The sequence below is a fragment of the Balaenoptera acutorostrata genome, chromosome 7, assembly GCF_949987535.1.
Source record: "Balaenoptera acutorostrata chromosome 7, mBalAcu1.1, whole genome shotgun sequence".
NCBI lineage: Eukaryota > Metazoa > Chordata > Mammalia > Artiodactyla > Balaenopteridae > Balaenoptera > Balaenoptera acutorostrata.
The window spans coordinates 97,110,024-97,125,083 of NC_080070.1; the positions used below are offsets into that span (position 1 = coordinate 97,110,024).

At 41.4% G+C, this 15,060-nt stretch overlaps 1 protein-coding gene across 8 annotated transcripts in view; it reads left to right on the top strand.

Annotated features, from left to right (window-relative positions):
- Positions 1-15,060, top strand: part of GSAP (gamma-secretase activating protein) — a 92,010-nt gene that overhangs the window by 60,727 nt on the left and 16,223 nt on the right. For all 8 annotated transcript variants that reach the window (XR_009008837.1, XM_057549972.1, XM_057549969.1 and 5 more), the window contains 4 exons: positions 9,360-9,488; positions 10,345-10,403; positions 11,104-11,135; positions 13,450-13,511. Coding sequence is in view for 7 of the 8 variants with exons in the window: in XM_057549972.1 (XP_057405955.1) it covers positions 9,360-9,488; positions 10,345-10,403; positions 11,104-11,135; positions 13,450-13,511 (282 nt within the window). In the remaining variant the exon portion in view is untranslated. The remainder of the gene's footprint in view (positions 1-9,359; positions 9,489-10,344; positions 10,404-11,103; positions 11,136-13,449; positions 13,512-15,060) is intronic.

Sequence of the window (15,060 nt, forward strand, 5' to 3'; positions counted from 1 at the left end):
CAGAAACCTTCACCACAGAGAGTGAAGGGCTGTGGGCTGTTTTCTCTGCTTTCTCTAAAGCTCTGTCTCTGATCTAAACCCAGAATCCACATTCTGCTCTCTCAGTCTTTGCTCAATTCCTCAGAGCCCCACCTAGAATATCCTTTCTTCACCCTTCATTTACATATCCGTTTTCATCCTCTGGGTCTTAGCTATTTCCCAGACTTCCAAACAGACTTCCCAATGTATAATGATCTCTGTGAATTTTCATAACTTAAAAAATTACATCACTTATGTACTAGATACCAAGTAATGACATATGCCACTGTTTTCTCTGTACTCTCTCAATATCTGTATTATAACATCCAGCCCAGTGACCTCCTTGAAAGACCTACACATTTATATTACAATATTTCTGGGGCTTTCGGCTAATAGTGTTCCTTATTTAAATGTAAGTTGTTTTTGTTTTAAAACTTAGATCATTTTTCCTTCTAACTCAGTAGTTTTGAACTATTTTAGGCCATGGATTCCTTTGAAAGTCTGATATAAACTGTAGACCTTCTCCCCAGAAAAGTGCTCATACAAACACGTACTCCATTTTACATATAATCAATGGGCTCAGAAGCCCCTCTGAAGCATGTCCTTGGACGTGTTTTGTCTGCTTATTCTCAACTCAGACAAGGGTCTGAAGAAAGGGGTTTCTTAATGGGGGTGTGAGAGGAAGATAGTTTGGGAGAGAACTTTTCTTGGGAGCCACAGTGTGAGTATGAGAGTGGCGTCTTCTGACAGGAGGATGACTTTGGCCTGAGGGGAAGAGGGCCTTGCACAGGTAGAAGGACACCAGCGTTCCTCCCCTTGCTCTGTGCTGGACAAGATTGGGTGGACGACGCACTGGGACGCCAGTGGCCAAGCAGGCAGAGCTAATAGTGGAAATGACCACTAGATGTCACCACAACACCAATTAGTTTGCTGGCTTTTGGCACTAGTTGCGTGAACTCAGATGTAGAATAGCAAGAAAGCTGTAGTGATTTCCTGTCAGGGACTGAATTCTGCCAAATGTCGGCAGGATTTGCTTTCATTATTGTTTTTTCAATATTATAAGGAAGACCAAAGGGTGGATAAAGGTATATTCATTATAAATATATGGAAAGGGAAAGAAAAGATGAATGAGATAGGTCAAGTGGAGAGTGGGACCTGACGCCACGGTTCTGATTTCCTCTAAAAATGACAATTTCTTGGAAATAGCTTTTCCTGTCTCTGTGAGAATGGATGTTGGCTGAACGGGCCTTTCAGCCAACTAAATTCTTTTTTTTTTTTTTCTAACATCTTTATTGGAGTATAATTGCTTTACAATGGTGTGTTAGTTTCTGCTTTATAACAAAGTGAATCAGCTATACATATACATATATCACCATATCTCCTCTCTCTTGCATCTCCCTCCCACCCTCCCTATCCCACCCCTCTAGGTGGTCACAAAGTACCAAGCTGATCTCCCTGTGCTATGCGGCTGCTTCCCACTAGCTATCTATTCTACATTTGGTAGTGTGTATATGTCCATGCCACTCTCTCACTTCGTCCCAGCTTATCCTTCCCCCTCCCCATGTCCTCAAGTCCATTCTCTACATCTGCGTCTTCATTCCTGTCCTGCCCCTAGGTTCTTCAGGACTCTTTTTTTTTTTTTTTAAGATTCCATATATATATGTTAGCATATGGTATTTGTTTTTCTCTTTCTGACTTACTTCACTCTGTATGACAGACTCTAGGTCCATCCACCTCACTACAAATAACTCAGTTTCATTTCTTTTTATGGCTGAGTAATATTCCATTGTATATATGTGCCACATCTTCTTTATCGATTCATCTGTCGATGGACACCTAGGTTGCTTCCACGTCCTGGCTATTGTAAATAGAGCTGCAATGAACATTTTGGTACATGACTCTTTTTGAATTATGGTCTTCTCAGGGTATATGCCCAGGAGTGGGATTGCGGGGTCATATGGTAGTTCTATTTTTAGTTTTTTAAGGAACCTCCATACTGTTCTCCATAGTGGCTGTATCAATTTACATTCCCACCAACAGTGCAAGAGGGTTCCCTTTTCTCCACACCCTCTCCAGCATTTATTGTTTGTAGATATTTTGATGATGGCCATTCTGACTGGTGTCAGGTGATACCTCATTGTAGTTTTGATTTGCATTTCTCTAATGATTAATGATGTTGAGCATTCTTTCATCTGTTTGTTGGCAATCTGTATATCTTTTTTTTTTTTTTTTATGGCTGTGTTGGGTCTTTGTTTCTGTGCGAGGGCTTTCTCTAGTTGCGGCAAGTGGGGGCCACTCTTCATCGCGGTGTGTGGGCCTCTCATTATTGTGGCCTCTCTTGTTTTGGAGCACAGGCTCCAGACACGCCGGCTCAGTAATTGTGGCTCACGGGCCTAGCTGCTCCGCGGCATGTGGGATCTTCCCAGACCAGGGCTCGAACCTGTGTCCCCTGCATTGGCAGGCAGATTCTCAACCACTGTGCCACCAGGGAAGCCCCTGTATATCTTCTTTGGAGAAGTGTCTATTTAGGTCTTCTGCCCATTTTTGGATTGGGTTGTTTGTTTTATTGATATTCAGCTGCATGAGCTGCTTGTAATTTTGGAGATTTATCCTTTGTCAGTTTCTTCATTTGTAAATATTTTCTCCCATTCTGAGGGTTGTCTTTTCGTCTTGTTTATGGTTTCCTTTGCTGTGCAAAAGCTTTGAAGTTTCATTAGGTCCCATTTGTTTATTTTTGTTTTTATTTCCATTTCTCCAGGAGGTGGGTCAAAAAGGATCTTGCTGTGATTTATGTCATAGAGTGTTCCACCTATGTTTTCCTCTAAGAGTTTGATAGTGTCTGGCCTTACATTTAGGTCTTTAATCCATTTTGAGTTTAGTTTTGTGTATGGTGTTAGGGAGTGTACTAATTTCATTCTTTTACATGTAGCTGTCCATTTTTCCCAGCACCACTTACTGTAGAGGCTGTCTTTTCTCCATTGTATATTCTTGCCTCCTTTATCAAAGATAAGGTGACCATATGTGCGTGGGTTTATCTCTGGGCTTTCTATCCTGTTCCATGGATCTATATTTCTGTTTTTGTGCCAGTACCATACTGTCTTGATTACTGTAGCTATGTAGTATAGTCTGAAGTCAGGGAGTCTGATTCCTCCAGCTCCGTTTTTCTTTCTCAAGATTGCTTTGGCTATTCGGGGTCTTTTGTGTTTCTATACAAATTGTGAAATTTTTTGTTCTAGTTCTGTGAAAAATGCCATTGGTAGTTTGATAGGGATTGCACTGAATCTGTAGATTGCTTTGGGTAGTATAGTCATTTTCACAATGTTGATTCTTCCAATTCAAGAACATGATATATCTCTCCATCTGTTTGTTATCAGCCTTAATTTCTTTCATCAGTGTCTTATAGTTTTCTGAATATAGGTCTTTTATCTCCTTAGGTAGGTTTATTCCTAGGTATTTTATTCTTTCTGTTGCAGTGGTAAATGGGAGTGTTTCCTTAATTTCTCTTTCAGATTTTTCATCATTAGTATATAGGAATGCAAGAGATTTCTGTGCATTACTTTTGTAACCTGCTACTTTACCACATTCATAGATTAGCTCTAGTAGTTTTCTGGTAGCATCTTTAGGATTCTCTATGTATAGTATCATGTCATCTGTAAATAGTGACAGCTTTACTTCTTCTTTTCCAGTTTGGATTCCTTTTATTTCTTTTTCTTCTCTGATTGCCGTGGCTAAGACTTCCAAAACTGTGTTGAATAATAGTGATGAGAGTGGACAACCTTGTCTTGTTCCTGATCTTAGAGGAAATGGTTTCAGTTTTTCACCATTGAGAATGATGTTGGCTTTGGGTTTGTCATATACGGCCTTTATTATGTTGAGGTAAGTTTCCGCTATACCTACTTTCTTTTTATCATAAATTGGTGTTGAATTTTGTCAAAAGCTTTTTCTGCATCTATTGAGATGATCATATGGTTTATCTCCTTCAGTTTGTTAATATGGTGTATCACACTGATTGATTTGTGTATACTGAAGAACACTTGCATTCCTGGGATAAGACCCACTTGATTATGGTGTGTGATCCTTTTAATGTGCTGTTGGATTCTGTTTGCTAGTATTTTGTTGAGGATTTTTGCATCTGTGTTCATCAGTGATATTGGCCTGTAGTTTTCTTTCTTTGTGACATCTTTGTCTGGTTTTGGTATTAGGGTGATGGTGGCCTCGTAGAATGAGTTTGGGAGTGTTCCTCCCTCTGCTATATTTTGGAAAAGTTTGAGAAGGATAAGTGATAGCTCTTCTCAAAATAGAGATAGAATTCACCTGTGAAGCCATCTGGTCCTGGGCTTTTGTTTGTTGGAAGATTTTTAATCACATTCTCAATTTCAGTGCTTGTGATTGGTCTGTTTATATTTTCTATTTCTTCCTGGTTCAGTCGCGGAAGGTTGTGCTTTTCTAAGAATTTGTCCATTTCTTCCAAGTTGTCCATTTTATTAGCCTATAGTTGCTTGTAGTAATCTCTCATGATCCTTTGTATTTCTGCAGTGTCAGTTGTTACTTCTCCCTTTTCATTTCTATTTCTGTTGATTTGAGTCTTCTCCCTTTTTTTCATGACGAGTCTGGCTAATGGTTTATCAATTTTGTTTATCTTCTCAAAGAACCAGCTTTTAGTTTTATTGATTTTTACTATCGTTTCCTTCATTTCTTTTTCATTTATTTCTGATCTGATTTTTATGATTTCTTTCCTTCTGCTAACTTTGGGGTTTTTTTGTTCTTCTTTCTCTAATTGCTTTAGGTGTAAGGTTAGCTTGTTTATTTGAAATGTTTCTTGTTTCTTGAGGTAGGATTGTATTGCTATAAACTTCCCTCTTAAAACTGCTTTGGCTACATCCCATAGGTTTTGGGTCATCGTGTTTTCATTGTCATTGGTTTCTAGGTATTTTTTGATTTCTTCTTTGATTTCTTTAGTCATCTTTGGTTATTTAGTAGTGTATTGTTTAGCCTCCATTTGTTTGTGTTTTTTACAGATTTTTTCCATAATTGATATCTAGTCTCATAGCGTTGTGGTCGGAAAAGGTACTTGATACAATTTCAGTTTTCTTAAATTTACCAAGGCTTGATTTGTGACTCAAGATATGATCTATCCTGGAGAATGTTCCATGAGCACTTGAGAAGAAAGTGGATTCTGTTGTTTTTGGATGGAATATCCTATATATATCGGTTAAGTCCATCTTGTTTAATGTATCATTTAAAGTTTGTGTTTCCTTATTTATTTTCATTTTGGATGATCAGTCCATTGGTGAGAGTAGGTTGTTAAAGTCCCCTACTATGATTGTGTTACTGTCGATTTCCCCTTTTATGGCTGTTAGCATTTGCCTTATGTATTGAGGTGCTCCTGTGTTGGGTGCATAAATATTTACAATTGTTATATCTTCTTCTTAGATTTATCCCTTGATCATTATGTAATGTCCTTCTTTGTCTCTTGTAATAGTCTTTATTTTAAAGTCTATTTTGTCTGATATGAGAATTGTTACTCCAGCTTTCTTTGGATTTCCATTTGCATGGAATATCTTTTTCCATCCCCTCACTTTCAGTCTGTATGTGTCCCTAGGTCTGATGTGGGTCTTTTGTAAACAGCATATATATGGATCTTGTTTTTGTATCCATTCAGCCAGTCTATGTCTTTTGGTGGGAGCATTTAATCCATTTATATTTAAGGTAGTTATCGATATGTATGTTCCTATTCCCATTTTCTTAATTGTTTTGGGTTTGTTATTGTAGGTCTTTTCCTTCTCTTGTGTTTCCTGCTTAGAGAAGTTCCTTTAGCATTGTTGTAACGCTGGTTTGGTTGTGCTGAATTCTCTTAGCTTTTGCCTGTCTGTAAAGGTTTTAATTTCTCTGTCGAATCTGAATGAGATCCTTGCTAGGTAGAGTAATCTTGGTTGTAGGTTTTTCCCTTTCATCACTTTCAATATTTCCTGCCACTCCCTTCTGGCTTGCAGAGTTTCTGCTGAAAGATCAGCTGTTAACCTTATGTGGATTCCCTTGTATGTTACTTGTTGTTTTTCCCTTGTTGCTTTTAATATTTTTTCTTTGTATTTAATTTTTGATAGTTTGATTAATATGTGTCTTGGTGTGTTTCTCCTTGGATTTATCCTGTATGCGACTCTCTGTGCTTCCTGGACTTAATTAACTATTACCTTTCCCATATTAGGGAAGTTTTCAACTATAATCTCTTCAAATATTTTCTCAGTCCCTTTCTTTTTCTCTTCTTCTGGGACCCCTGTAATTCGAATGTTGGTGCATTTAATGTTGTCCCAGAGGTCTCTGAGACTGTCCTCAATTCTTTTCATTCTTTTTTCTTTATTCTGCTCCACGGTAGTTATTTCCACTATTTTATCTTCCTGGGCACTTATCCGTTCTTCTGCCTCAGTTATTCTGCTATTGATTCCTTCTAGAGAATTTTAAATTTCATTTATTGTGTTGTTCATCATTGCTTGTTTGCTGTTTAGTTCTTCCAGGTCTTTGTTAAATATTTCTTGTATTTTCTCCATTCTATTTCCAAGATTTTGGATCATCTTTACTATCATTATTCTGAATTCTTTTCAGGTAAACTGCCTATTTCCTCTTCATTTGTTTGGTCTCATGGGTTTTTGCCTTGCTCCTTCATCTGTTGTGTGTTTCTCTGTCTTCTCATTTTGCTTAACTTACTGTGTTTGGGGTCTCCTTTTCGCAGGCTGCAGGTTCATTGTTCCCATTGTTTTTGGTGTCTGCCCTCAGTGGGTAAGGTTGGTTCAGTGGGTTGTGTAGGCTTCCTGGTGGAGGGGACTGGTGCCTGTGTTCTGGTGGATGAGGCTGGATCTTGTCTTTCTGGTGGGCAGGACCGTGTCCGGTGGTGTGTTTTGGGGTGTCTGTGACCTTATGATTTTAGGCAGCCTCTCTGCTAATGGGTGGGGTTGTGTTCCTGTCTTGCTAGTTGTTTGGCATAGGGTGTCCAGCACTGTAGCTTGCTGGTCGTTGAGTGGAGCTGGGTCTTAGCGTTGAGATGGAGATCTCTGGGAGAGCTTTTGCTGTTTGATGTTACGTGGAGTCAGGAGGTCTTTGGTGGGCCAATGTCCTGAACTTGGCTCTCCCACCTCAGAGGCACAGGCTTGACACCTGGCTGGAGCACCAAGACCCTGTCAGCCACATGGCTCAGAAGAAAAGGGAGAAAAAAAGAAGCAAAATAATAATAAAATAAAGTTATTAAAATAAAAAAATTTTTTAAATATTAAAAATAAAAAAGTTAAAAAGTAATTAAAAAAAAGAAAAAGAAAGAAAGAAGAGAGCAACCAAACCAAAAAACAACTCCACTAATGATAACAGATGCTAAAAATTATACTAAAGAAGAAGAAAAAAAAAACAGACAGACAGAACCCTAGGACAAATGGTAAAAGCAAAGCTATACAGACAAAATCACACAAAGAAGTATACACATACACACTTACAAAAAGAGAAAAAGGAAAAACATATATATATCTATATATAAAAAAAAAAGAAGGAAGAGAGCAATCAAATCAATAAACAAATCTACCAATGATAATAAACTCTAAATACTAAACTGGTTTAAGGTAAACATAAAACTAGAAACAAATCAGATGTAGAAAACAAACCCCAAGTCTACAGTTGCTCCCTAGGTCCACTGCCTCAATTTTGGGGTGATTCGTTGTCTATTCAGGTACTCCACAGATGCAGAGTACATCAAGTTGATTGTGGAGATTTAATCCACTGCTCCTGAGGCTGCTGGGAGAAATTTCCCTTTCTCTTCTTTATTCGCACAGCTCCCGGAGTTCAGCTTCGGATTTCGACCTGCCTCTGTGTGTAGGTCGCCTGAGGGCGTCTGTTCTTTGCTTAGACAGGACGGGGTTAAAGGAGCAGCTGCTTCGGGGTCTCTGGCTCACTCAGGCCGGGGGGAGGGAGGGGCAGGATGCAGGGTGAGCCTGTGGTGGCAGAGGCCAGCGTGACGTTGCACCAGCCTGAGGCGCACCGTGCGTTCTCCCGGGGAAATTGTCCCTGGATCACGGGACCCTGGCAGTGGCGGGCTGCACAGGCTCCTGGGAGGGGAGGTGTGGATAGTGACTTGTGCTCGCACACAGGCTTCTTGGTGGCTGCAGCAGCAGCCTTAGTGTTTCATGACCATCTCTGGTGTCCGCACTGATAGCCGCGGCTTGCACCCAACTCTGGAGCTCGGTTAGGTGGTGCTCTGAATCCCCTCTCCTCACTCACCGCAAAACAATGGTCTCTTGCCTCTTAGGCAGTTCCAGACTTTTTCCCGGACTCCCTCCCCAGCCAACTAATTTCTGAAACAGCAAGTTAGTTTTATTATGTAACTCACTTTACTGATACTTCAACATCCATTTTGAGCCCATTGTGACTATCCTTTCAATAAGAATTTGGGTGATGTGCTATTACTTAACAAAAGGGCATTTTTCTTGATTGAGGCATCTTTTTTAAGTTCTCTTTTTTCCCTTGTAATACAGCCAAGTCTGATTGCACAGTAGATATTAGCTCACTTTGTTTTATGGCCACACATTGCACCCTCAATCCCAGTCACATCTTTTTAACTGCATATATTTTGGCAAGAAAGTGTGTATCATAAATCTATCTTCATTAATTTGCAAAAACAATTTTTTGTCAGGATATCCTTCAACATTAAAAAATGTATTACTCTTGCATTTTATTTAAAAATGAACTTAATGGGTATTTTTTGCTTCAGGGTAGTACAATGATATCAGTACATCAAAAACCTAGATGGGAGGGTCGCCAACTAATTCTGTCTTGGAGTATTCGACAACTGACTGTGAAAGGAGTTCATTTCACCTTTCTGATTCCTGAGTTTTGAAAAAGATCATTTGGAAGTAAATGAACTTAGTGGGAAAGTAAACCTATTCTTCCACGTGTTCCAAATCTTGTGCACATTCTCTCACCAAGCATGGCATTGTTGACACAATCTGAGTCAGAAAAATGGGTCTCTGGGGAGGAAATGATTTGATGTGTTCAATGTAGGCTTCCCCACTTAGCCCTCACCCAGGGGAGTCCTACCGGCTTAGGGAGGTGAGCAGCTCTCTCTGTGTGTAAAAGGGACTCGAAAAGGAAGGGAGGAAGGCAAGCCTCTTCGAGTCTATTTTAGAATTCCTATCGGGGCAAGAAAGCCATCCTTTGTGGGAAATGTCCACTCAGAAATGCTGCCTCATGAGAGCTAAGGAAGTGAAGCGAGCCCAGCTTTGCAGCAAGGCCTGCGTGGCCCTTGCCAAGTAGTTTGGGCCACAGGACCTGCTTCTCAAGCTCACCAATGATTTTGTCTCCTACAGGTGCATAGCTTTAAGGGCTACTGGGAAAAACTGAACTCCAACCTGGAATATGTTAAGTACTCCAAGCCACACTTACACTATAACAACAGCGTGGTCAGAAGAGAGTGGCACAGCCTGATCTCGGAAGAGGTATGTGTGGGTGTCTGAGAGCGGAGCAAGAAGCAGAAGCCCAGCCGATTAGGTTAGGTGATGCCCTTAGGTCATTCGGCTGGCCTGTGTTCCAGCACTCTCCCCACTTGCCAGGCACTGTTCATTGATGCTGCTGATCCCCAGGAGGGAGACCAAGGTGCTTCTCTGACCTCTCTTCTCTTGAAGAGGAAATTCAAGTGCAAAGAGGTTCAGGGACACACACGGCATGTTCATAGTAGAAGTGGGGTTAACATCCGGGTCTCAGATGTGTTTTTGTGCTACTTGTGTAGTTAAAAATTGATTTTAAAAAAACCTAGGTGTTCCCAAAGTAGTGGTCGCTAGGGGTCAGGGATGGTTGAAAGGAAAAGAGTGAACGTGACCCCTATCAAGGGATAGCACAAGGGAGATCTTCAGGGTGACGGAGCAGTTCTGTATATTGATTATGGTGGTACATTGTGGTATGTGAATCTACACATGTGATAAAGTGACAGCACTATATGCTCACTGTACCAGTGCCAGTTTGCTGATTTGCGTATTGTACTATAGTTATTTATAGAAGATGTAAACACTGAGGGAGACTGGGTAAAGAGTACATGAGCTGTCTGTAGCATTGTTGGATATAGTTGTAGTGTTGTTGTATATAATATGTAGTTGACTTGCAACTATATAAAGTATGTAATAGTTTCAGAATAAAACTTTTTTAAAGCAATTGTTAAAGAATCTAGGTGTTCTGATTACCTGGAAAGTACCTGTCTTTTTTCTGAACTCTGAACTATATTGTATTATGACCTCAATGTGAAAAATGTCACCCACAAAACCTTCACCTTCCACACCTTTGACGTGTTCTCACTCCTAGAAAAAAGGAAAAAGAAGGTCCACGGTGTATGTGAGAAATATTCTTGATAATGCAATAAAGTAAGTAAAATGAGGGATTATTGTAGCTGTAAGATGGTTATATTTTGCAATTACTTTCTTGGCTACCTTTCAGGGAAGTAGCTTACTTTTGTTGTGTATCCTCAGCAAGATGATGCTGTCAGCTTATGAATGCAGCCACCTGAGCCCTATTCTGGAGTTTGGAGCTGGAGTTTCTAGTGGGAAAAATTTATTTATATGTTAAACCTTTTAGATTTGCATCCTGGGGATGGATGACTTAGAAGGAATAAGTGGTAAAGAAAACACTTATTTGTTGAGCACTTCAGAGGGGTACAAACATTAGGTTGATTTTAAACAAGTGTAAGTGGGCTGGTGAGCATGCTCTTATTTTGAAAGCATATTTTCTGGGTAGATGAGTCATCTCGGAGTGCTATAAGCATAGGCCCCATTCCAACCCCTGTTCTATTTTCTGTTCCCCTTATTTCCAACAACTGAGAGCTGTAATTGTTCTAAATTATTGTCATTGTTTGCACTAAAGAGTTTTGAGATTTTATAATTGCCTAATGTGGCTTTTGCCAAGTTGATTAAAGTTTTTGAGGTTTTCAGCAGCCTGAGAACAGTTTCTGCAGTGGTTTTATGAGTTTTTAAAGGAGGATATCTTTGTATGGTGTTGTGGCTTTCGTTGTTTTTTTTTTTAAAATAATGCTTCCTGTGTGAATAACATTGACTAATTTCTTTGTAGGGTGATTTCTAACCTAGAAGCAAGGAATTTGGGTAAGAAAAGACCTGTAATAAAGCATTCTGGATTTCAGTCAGTGTTTTGTTTGTAATACCATTTTTCCACCCACTGTGGGTTGGCAGGGAAAAATCACTTCTACTAGTGCTGCGAAGGCAGCACCCTTTACTATTTTCCCGTCAGAGTGGCCACCCAGCTCCTTCCATGTCTCTCTTGGCACCAGGTCCTTTGGGGACAGCCGCTCTTGCCGAGGAATCCCTGACTGTTGGTTTTCCTTCTGTTTCCCCATAGAACTGATCGAATTAACATGCCCTCTGGCTGTACTCCCAGGGTGTAGTTCCCTTGGCTGAGAGCTGCTTTCTCTCCAGCTGTCTGATCATACAAGGATCTTTGACTTGTATGCTCCTTTCATTTTGGTTAGCACTTGGGCACTCACTGGGCTAGGTCATAGGGGCACAAAGACGAGGGGCCTCTAGACAAGCAGTGTGGTTATGGGGGGAGAGCATGGTCTTAGAGGCGGACAGAACTGGGCTTAAACTCCAGCTTGGCCACCGTGTGCTCTTAGGCAAGCCATTTACCCATTTTGTGTGTTGTCCTCCTCAGGGCAAGCGTGAGAAGAAAATGAGAGTCAACGGAGTCGTGTTTACAGTGCCCAGTCCCTCGCTTGGTGCATGGGATACCTGAGATGGCTGCTTTATCTTTAGTGTGTGAGGAAGAAATGCTAACACATAGTCTCTAAACCAGGGGACAGGCATTATGCAGCTGCAGGGTGCAGGGGGTGAGGGGCTAGGTCAGGAGTGGGGACAAAGGTTGTAAAGGCTTCCCATGGGGGGTGATGTCCGAGTTAAGTCTTGACAAAGAAGGGGAACTTAGCCAGGGGAAACTGGGGGGAGAGGATGCTGAGCATATTCAATACAGGCTTTTTTGTGATTTTGTCTGTGGAACTCTTCCACGCTTCATAAAGGTCAGCCTCCGTTAAAAAAGGCGCTGTTGTTTTTATGTCCCACTTCTGTTTTATGGGCTTGGATGTTTAGGTATACGTTGGGTGACCCTAACGGACATTATTTTATATGATGCGTTGCCGCACATCCTGCAGCTGTGCGCGCAGCCCGCGTGAGCTGTGAAGTCACTGAGTAGCCCCGGGAGCCAGGCCATCTAGGCCTGAAGCCAGGGCTCTGCCACCAGCACCAGGCAGAGGCAGTCCGCCAGGGGTGTGAATGTACACGCAGGCTCCCCTCCTTGCATTGCTAGGGGATTTGCACCGTGGGAAGCGTTGCCGGTCTGGCTGAGGTTTCTGTGTGTCCTCTGCTCCCACGACTGGGTAGAACTCCTGTTCTTGTACTTCAGGCCTGCTTGCATCCCGTTACTAGTCGTTCTCACTTGATGACCTTCAGGGAACTTGGCCCTTCCTCTCATGTGCTTTGGTTGTGCTAGTTTCCTAGGAAAAATGTCACTGTCAGAGCTGGAACATTCCTTGTGAAGTTCAAAACAGCCGTGAAAACTACTGGGCTCTAGTTTTGAATTGTTCACCATGAAGGCTGTGTAGGATCCAGTTAGGATTTTTCTCAAGGGGTCAAGAGGCATTCGTGCCCTTCCACGAGGAGTCCTCAGCCCCCTGACCAGGGCAGTTCCGCCTGTTGACGGGCTCTGTGACTCAGGTTCTGGGAGAGGAAGATGGGGCATGAAGGTGCCGTTAGCGGGCGTTAGGGCAGATCTTCCTAGAGACAGCGTTCTCCTGTCCCTCCAGTCTTGCTGGTGTGGTGCAGATCAAGGTGGAGAAAGTGCCATTTGGTTTAACCTTACATGCCACTTTTCCACCTCAGTTAGCTACCTTTTCAGTCCCGTAACTTGTGCCAATTATTCTTATTTACCGCAGTAACTGACTGGTCTCCTCACCTCAGTAACTCTATAAACTACAAGTTGGGAGTCAGAAAGAAGGGAGTCATGCGACCCTTCCACTAAGTCCCCATCCCTGGGTTTGCCCCTCCCTTAGGGTTTAGAGAGGGCCCAAGCCGTTCAATCTCCTATGAAGCAGAGGATCTTAGTGGTGAGTTTTCACACTGAAGAGAAATCAAAGTCAGAGTATATTGGTGTTGGGAACGTGTTCCTTGTTTTCTTTCTTTCTTTCCCAGTCTCTGCCTCTCTGGTTCACAGCTCTCTCTCTCTGCATATCACTAAGTGGTAAGCTGCAGCGTGTAGGACTAGGTCACACTGAATGAAAAATTTTCATCCCATCAGGGAAGTGTTATGTTTTCCCAGTGACTCAGAGAAGGGAAACTCAGGCTGAGGCCTCCTCCTTCTAGCCCATTCCCGAAAACCACCCTGCTTGACTGTTGCTCTGTTTAATTTCAGAGCCAAGATTAACACCCCTCTTCCAGGAGGAAGACAACCACCAGCGGCTGCTTATGGGGCTGGTAAGTGGTCTGTGGGATGTTCAGTGCTGGTGAACAGTGGGCTCCAAGGAAAGGGGAAAGGGCTAGGTTGTACTTCTCATTCTGTTCTTGTTTTTCATTCACTCTTTCAACACAGGGTTGTTACCAGTCACTCACTGTAGGCCCTGTGTGTTCAGTGGTGAGGAACACATATATAATTTCTGCCCTCTTGGTATGTGTAGTCTTGTGAGAGAGACACGAATTAATCAGTCACCCCAATAAATGTATACTTGTAAAACACCATAAGGAAATGTATAGCACTGAGAGTTTTTAAAATAGGAAACAGCAGCGTCTCTGTAGCATTTGTATTTGGGTTTAAAATACAACGGAATAAAGTATTCTTTCTCAAGAGGTCCTACCACTAGGAAGACCAAAGAGGTATAAATCAAAATAAATTAATTGAAGAGCAGAATTGGCAAATAAATCCAAAATCTTAAAAAAAAAACTTTTAAACATCTGAAAAGTCTAATAAAATACTTTTAATACTGTGCAGGCTTAGGAATGGGATAATCTATTACCTTAAATATAGCTAGTTTAAAAATATGAGAAGAATATGTGTAAATACATATTCATACACTTAAAAATTCTAGTTAAACAAAGTTTCCTTGGCAACTAGTAATGACCAAACTTGAGCCAAGAAGAGATAGAAAGCCTGAAAGCATAATAACCATAAAATAATTTGGAAAAAATATCAAAGATTATCTCCAAAAAAGGTCCCAGGGCTTCCCTGGTGGCGCAGTGGTTGAGAATCTGCCTGCTAGTGCAGGGGACACGGGTTCGAGCCCTGGTCTGGGAAGATCCCACATGCCGCGGAGCGGCTGGGCCCGTGAGCCACAATTGCTGAGCCTGCGCGTCTGGAGCCTGTGCCCCGCGACGGGAGGGGCCGCGATAGAGAAAGGCCCGCGCACCGCGATGAAGAGCGGTCCCCGCACCGCGATGAAGAGTGGCCCCCGCTTGCCGCAACTGGAGAAAGCCCTCGCACGAACCGAAGACCCAACACAGCCAAAAATAAATAAATAAATAAATAAATAAATAAGAAAATCCTTTAAAAAAAAAAAAAAAAGGTCCCAAGTTATTTAATGAGTTTGTGCTTTCAGACTTTTAAGGACCAGATCATTCTCATGTTATGTAAAGTATTTTTGAAAAAAAGATGGGAAGCTTCTTAATCACTTTAAAAAGCCAGCATAACCTTAAAACCAGAATCCGACAGTGACTACTTACGTTTATGAATATAGATAACTACAAGCTTAATTAAAATACTTCCCAGTGCTCTATTTGAAAATACAACATAGCCACATGGGCTTCTTTCTAGGAAGGCTTAATGTTAGAAAATATATTAATGTAATTCATCACACCACTAAGTCAAAGAGGAAAAAAAAGATTCTATAGGTGCTAAAAGTTGATAAAAGTAAAATTCCACTCCTGGAATTTTAAACAAAGTATAGTCTAATACTAGTAGCCAGCGTCCTTCTTCATGTCACATTGGAGGCATTCCTATTAACATCAGAAAGAAGTTAAGTATCCTTGCTAT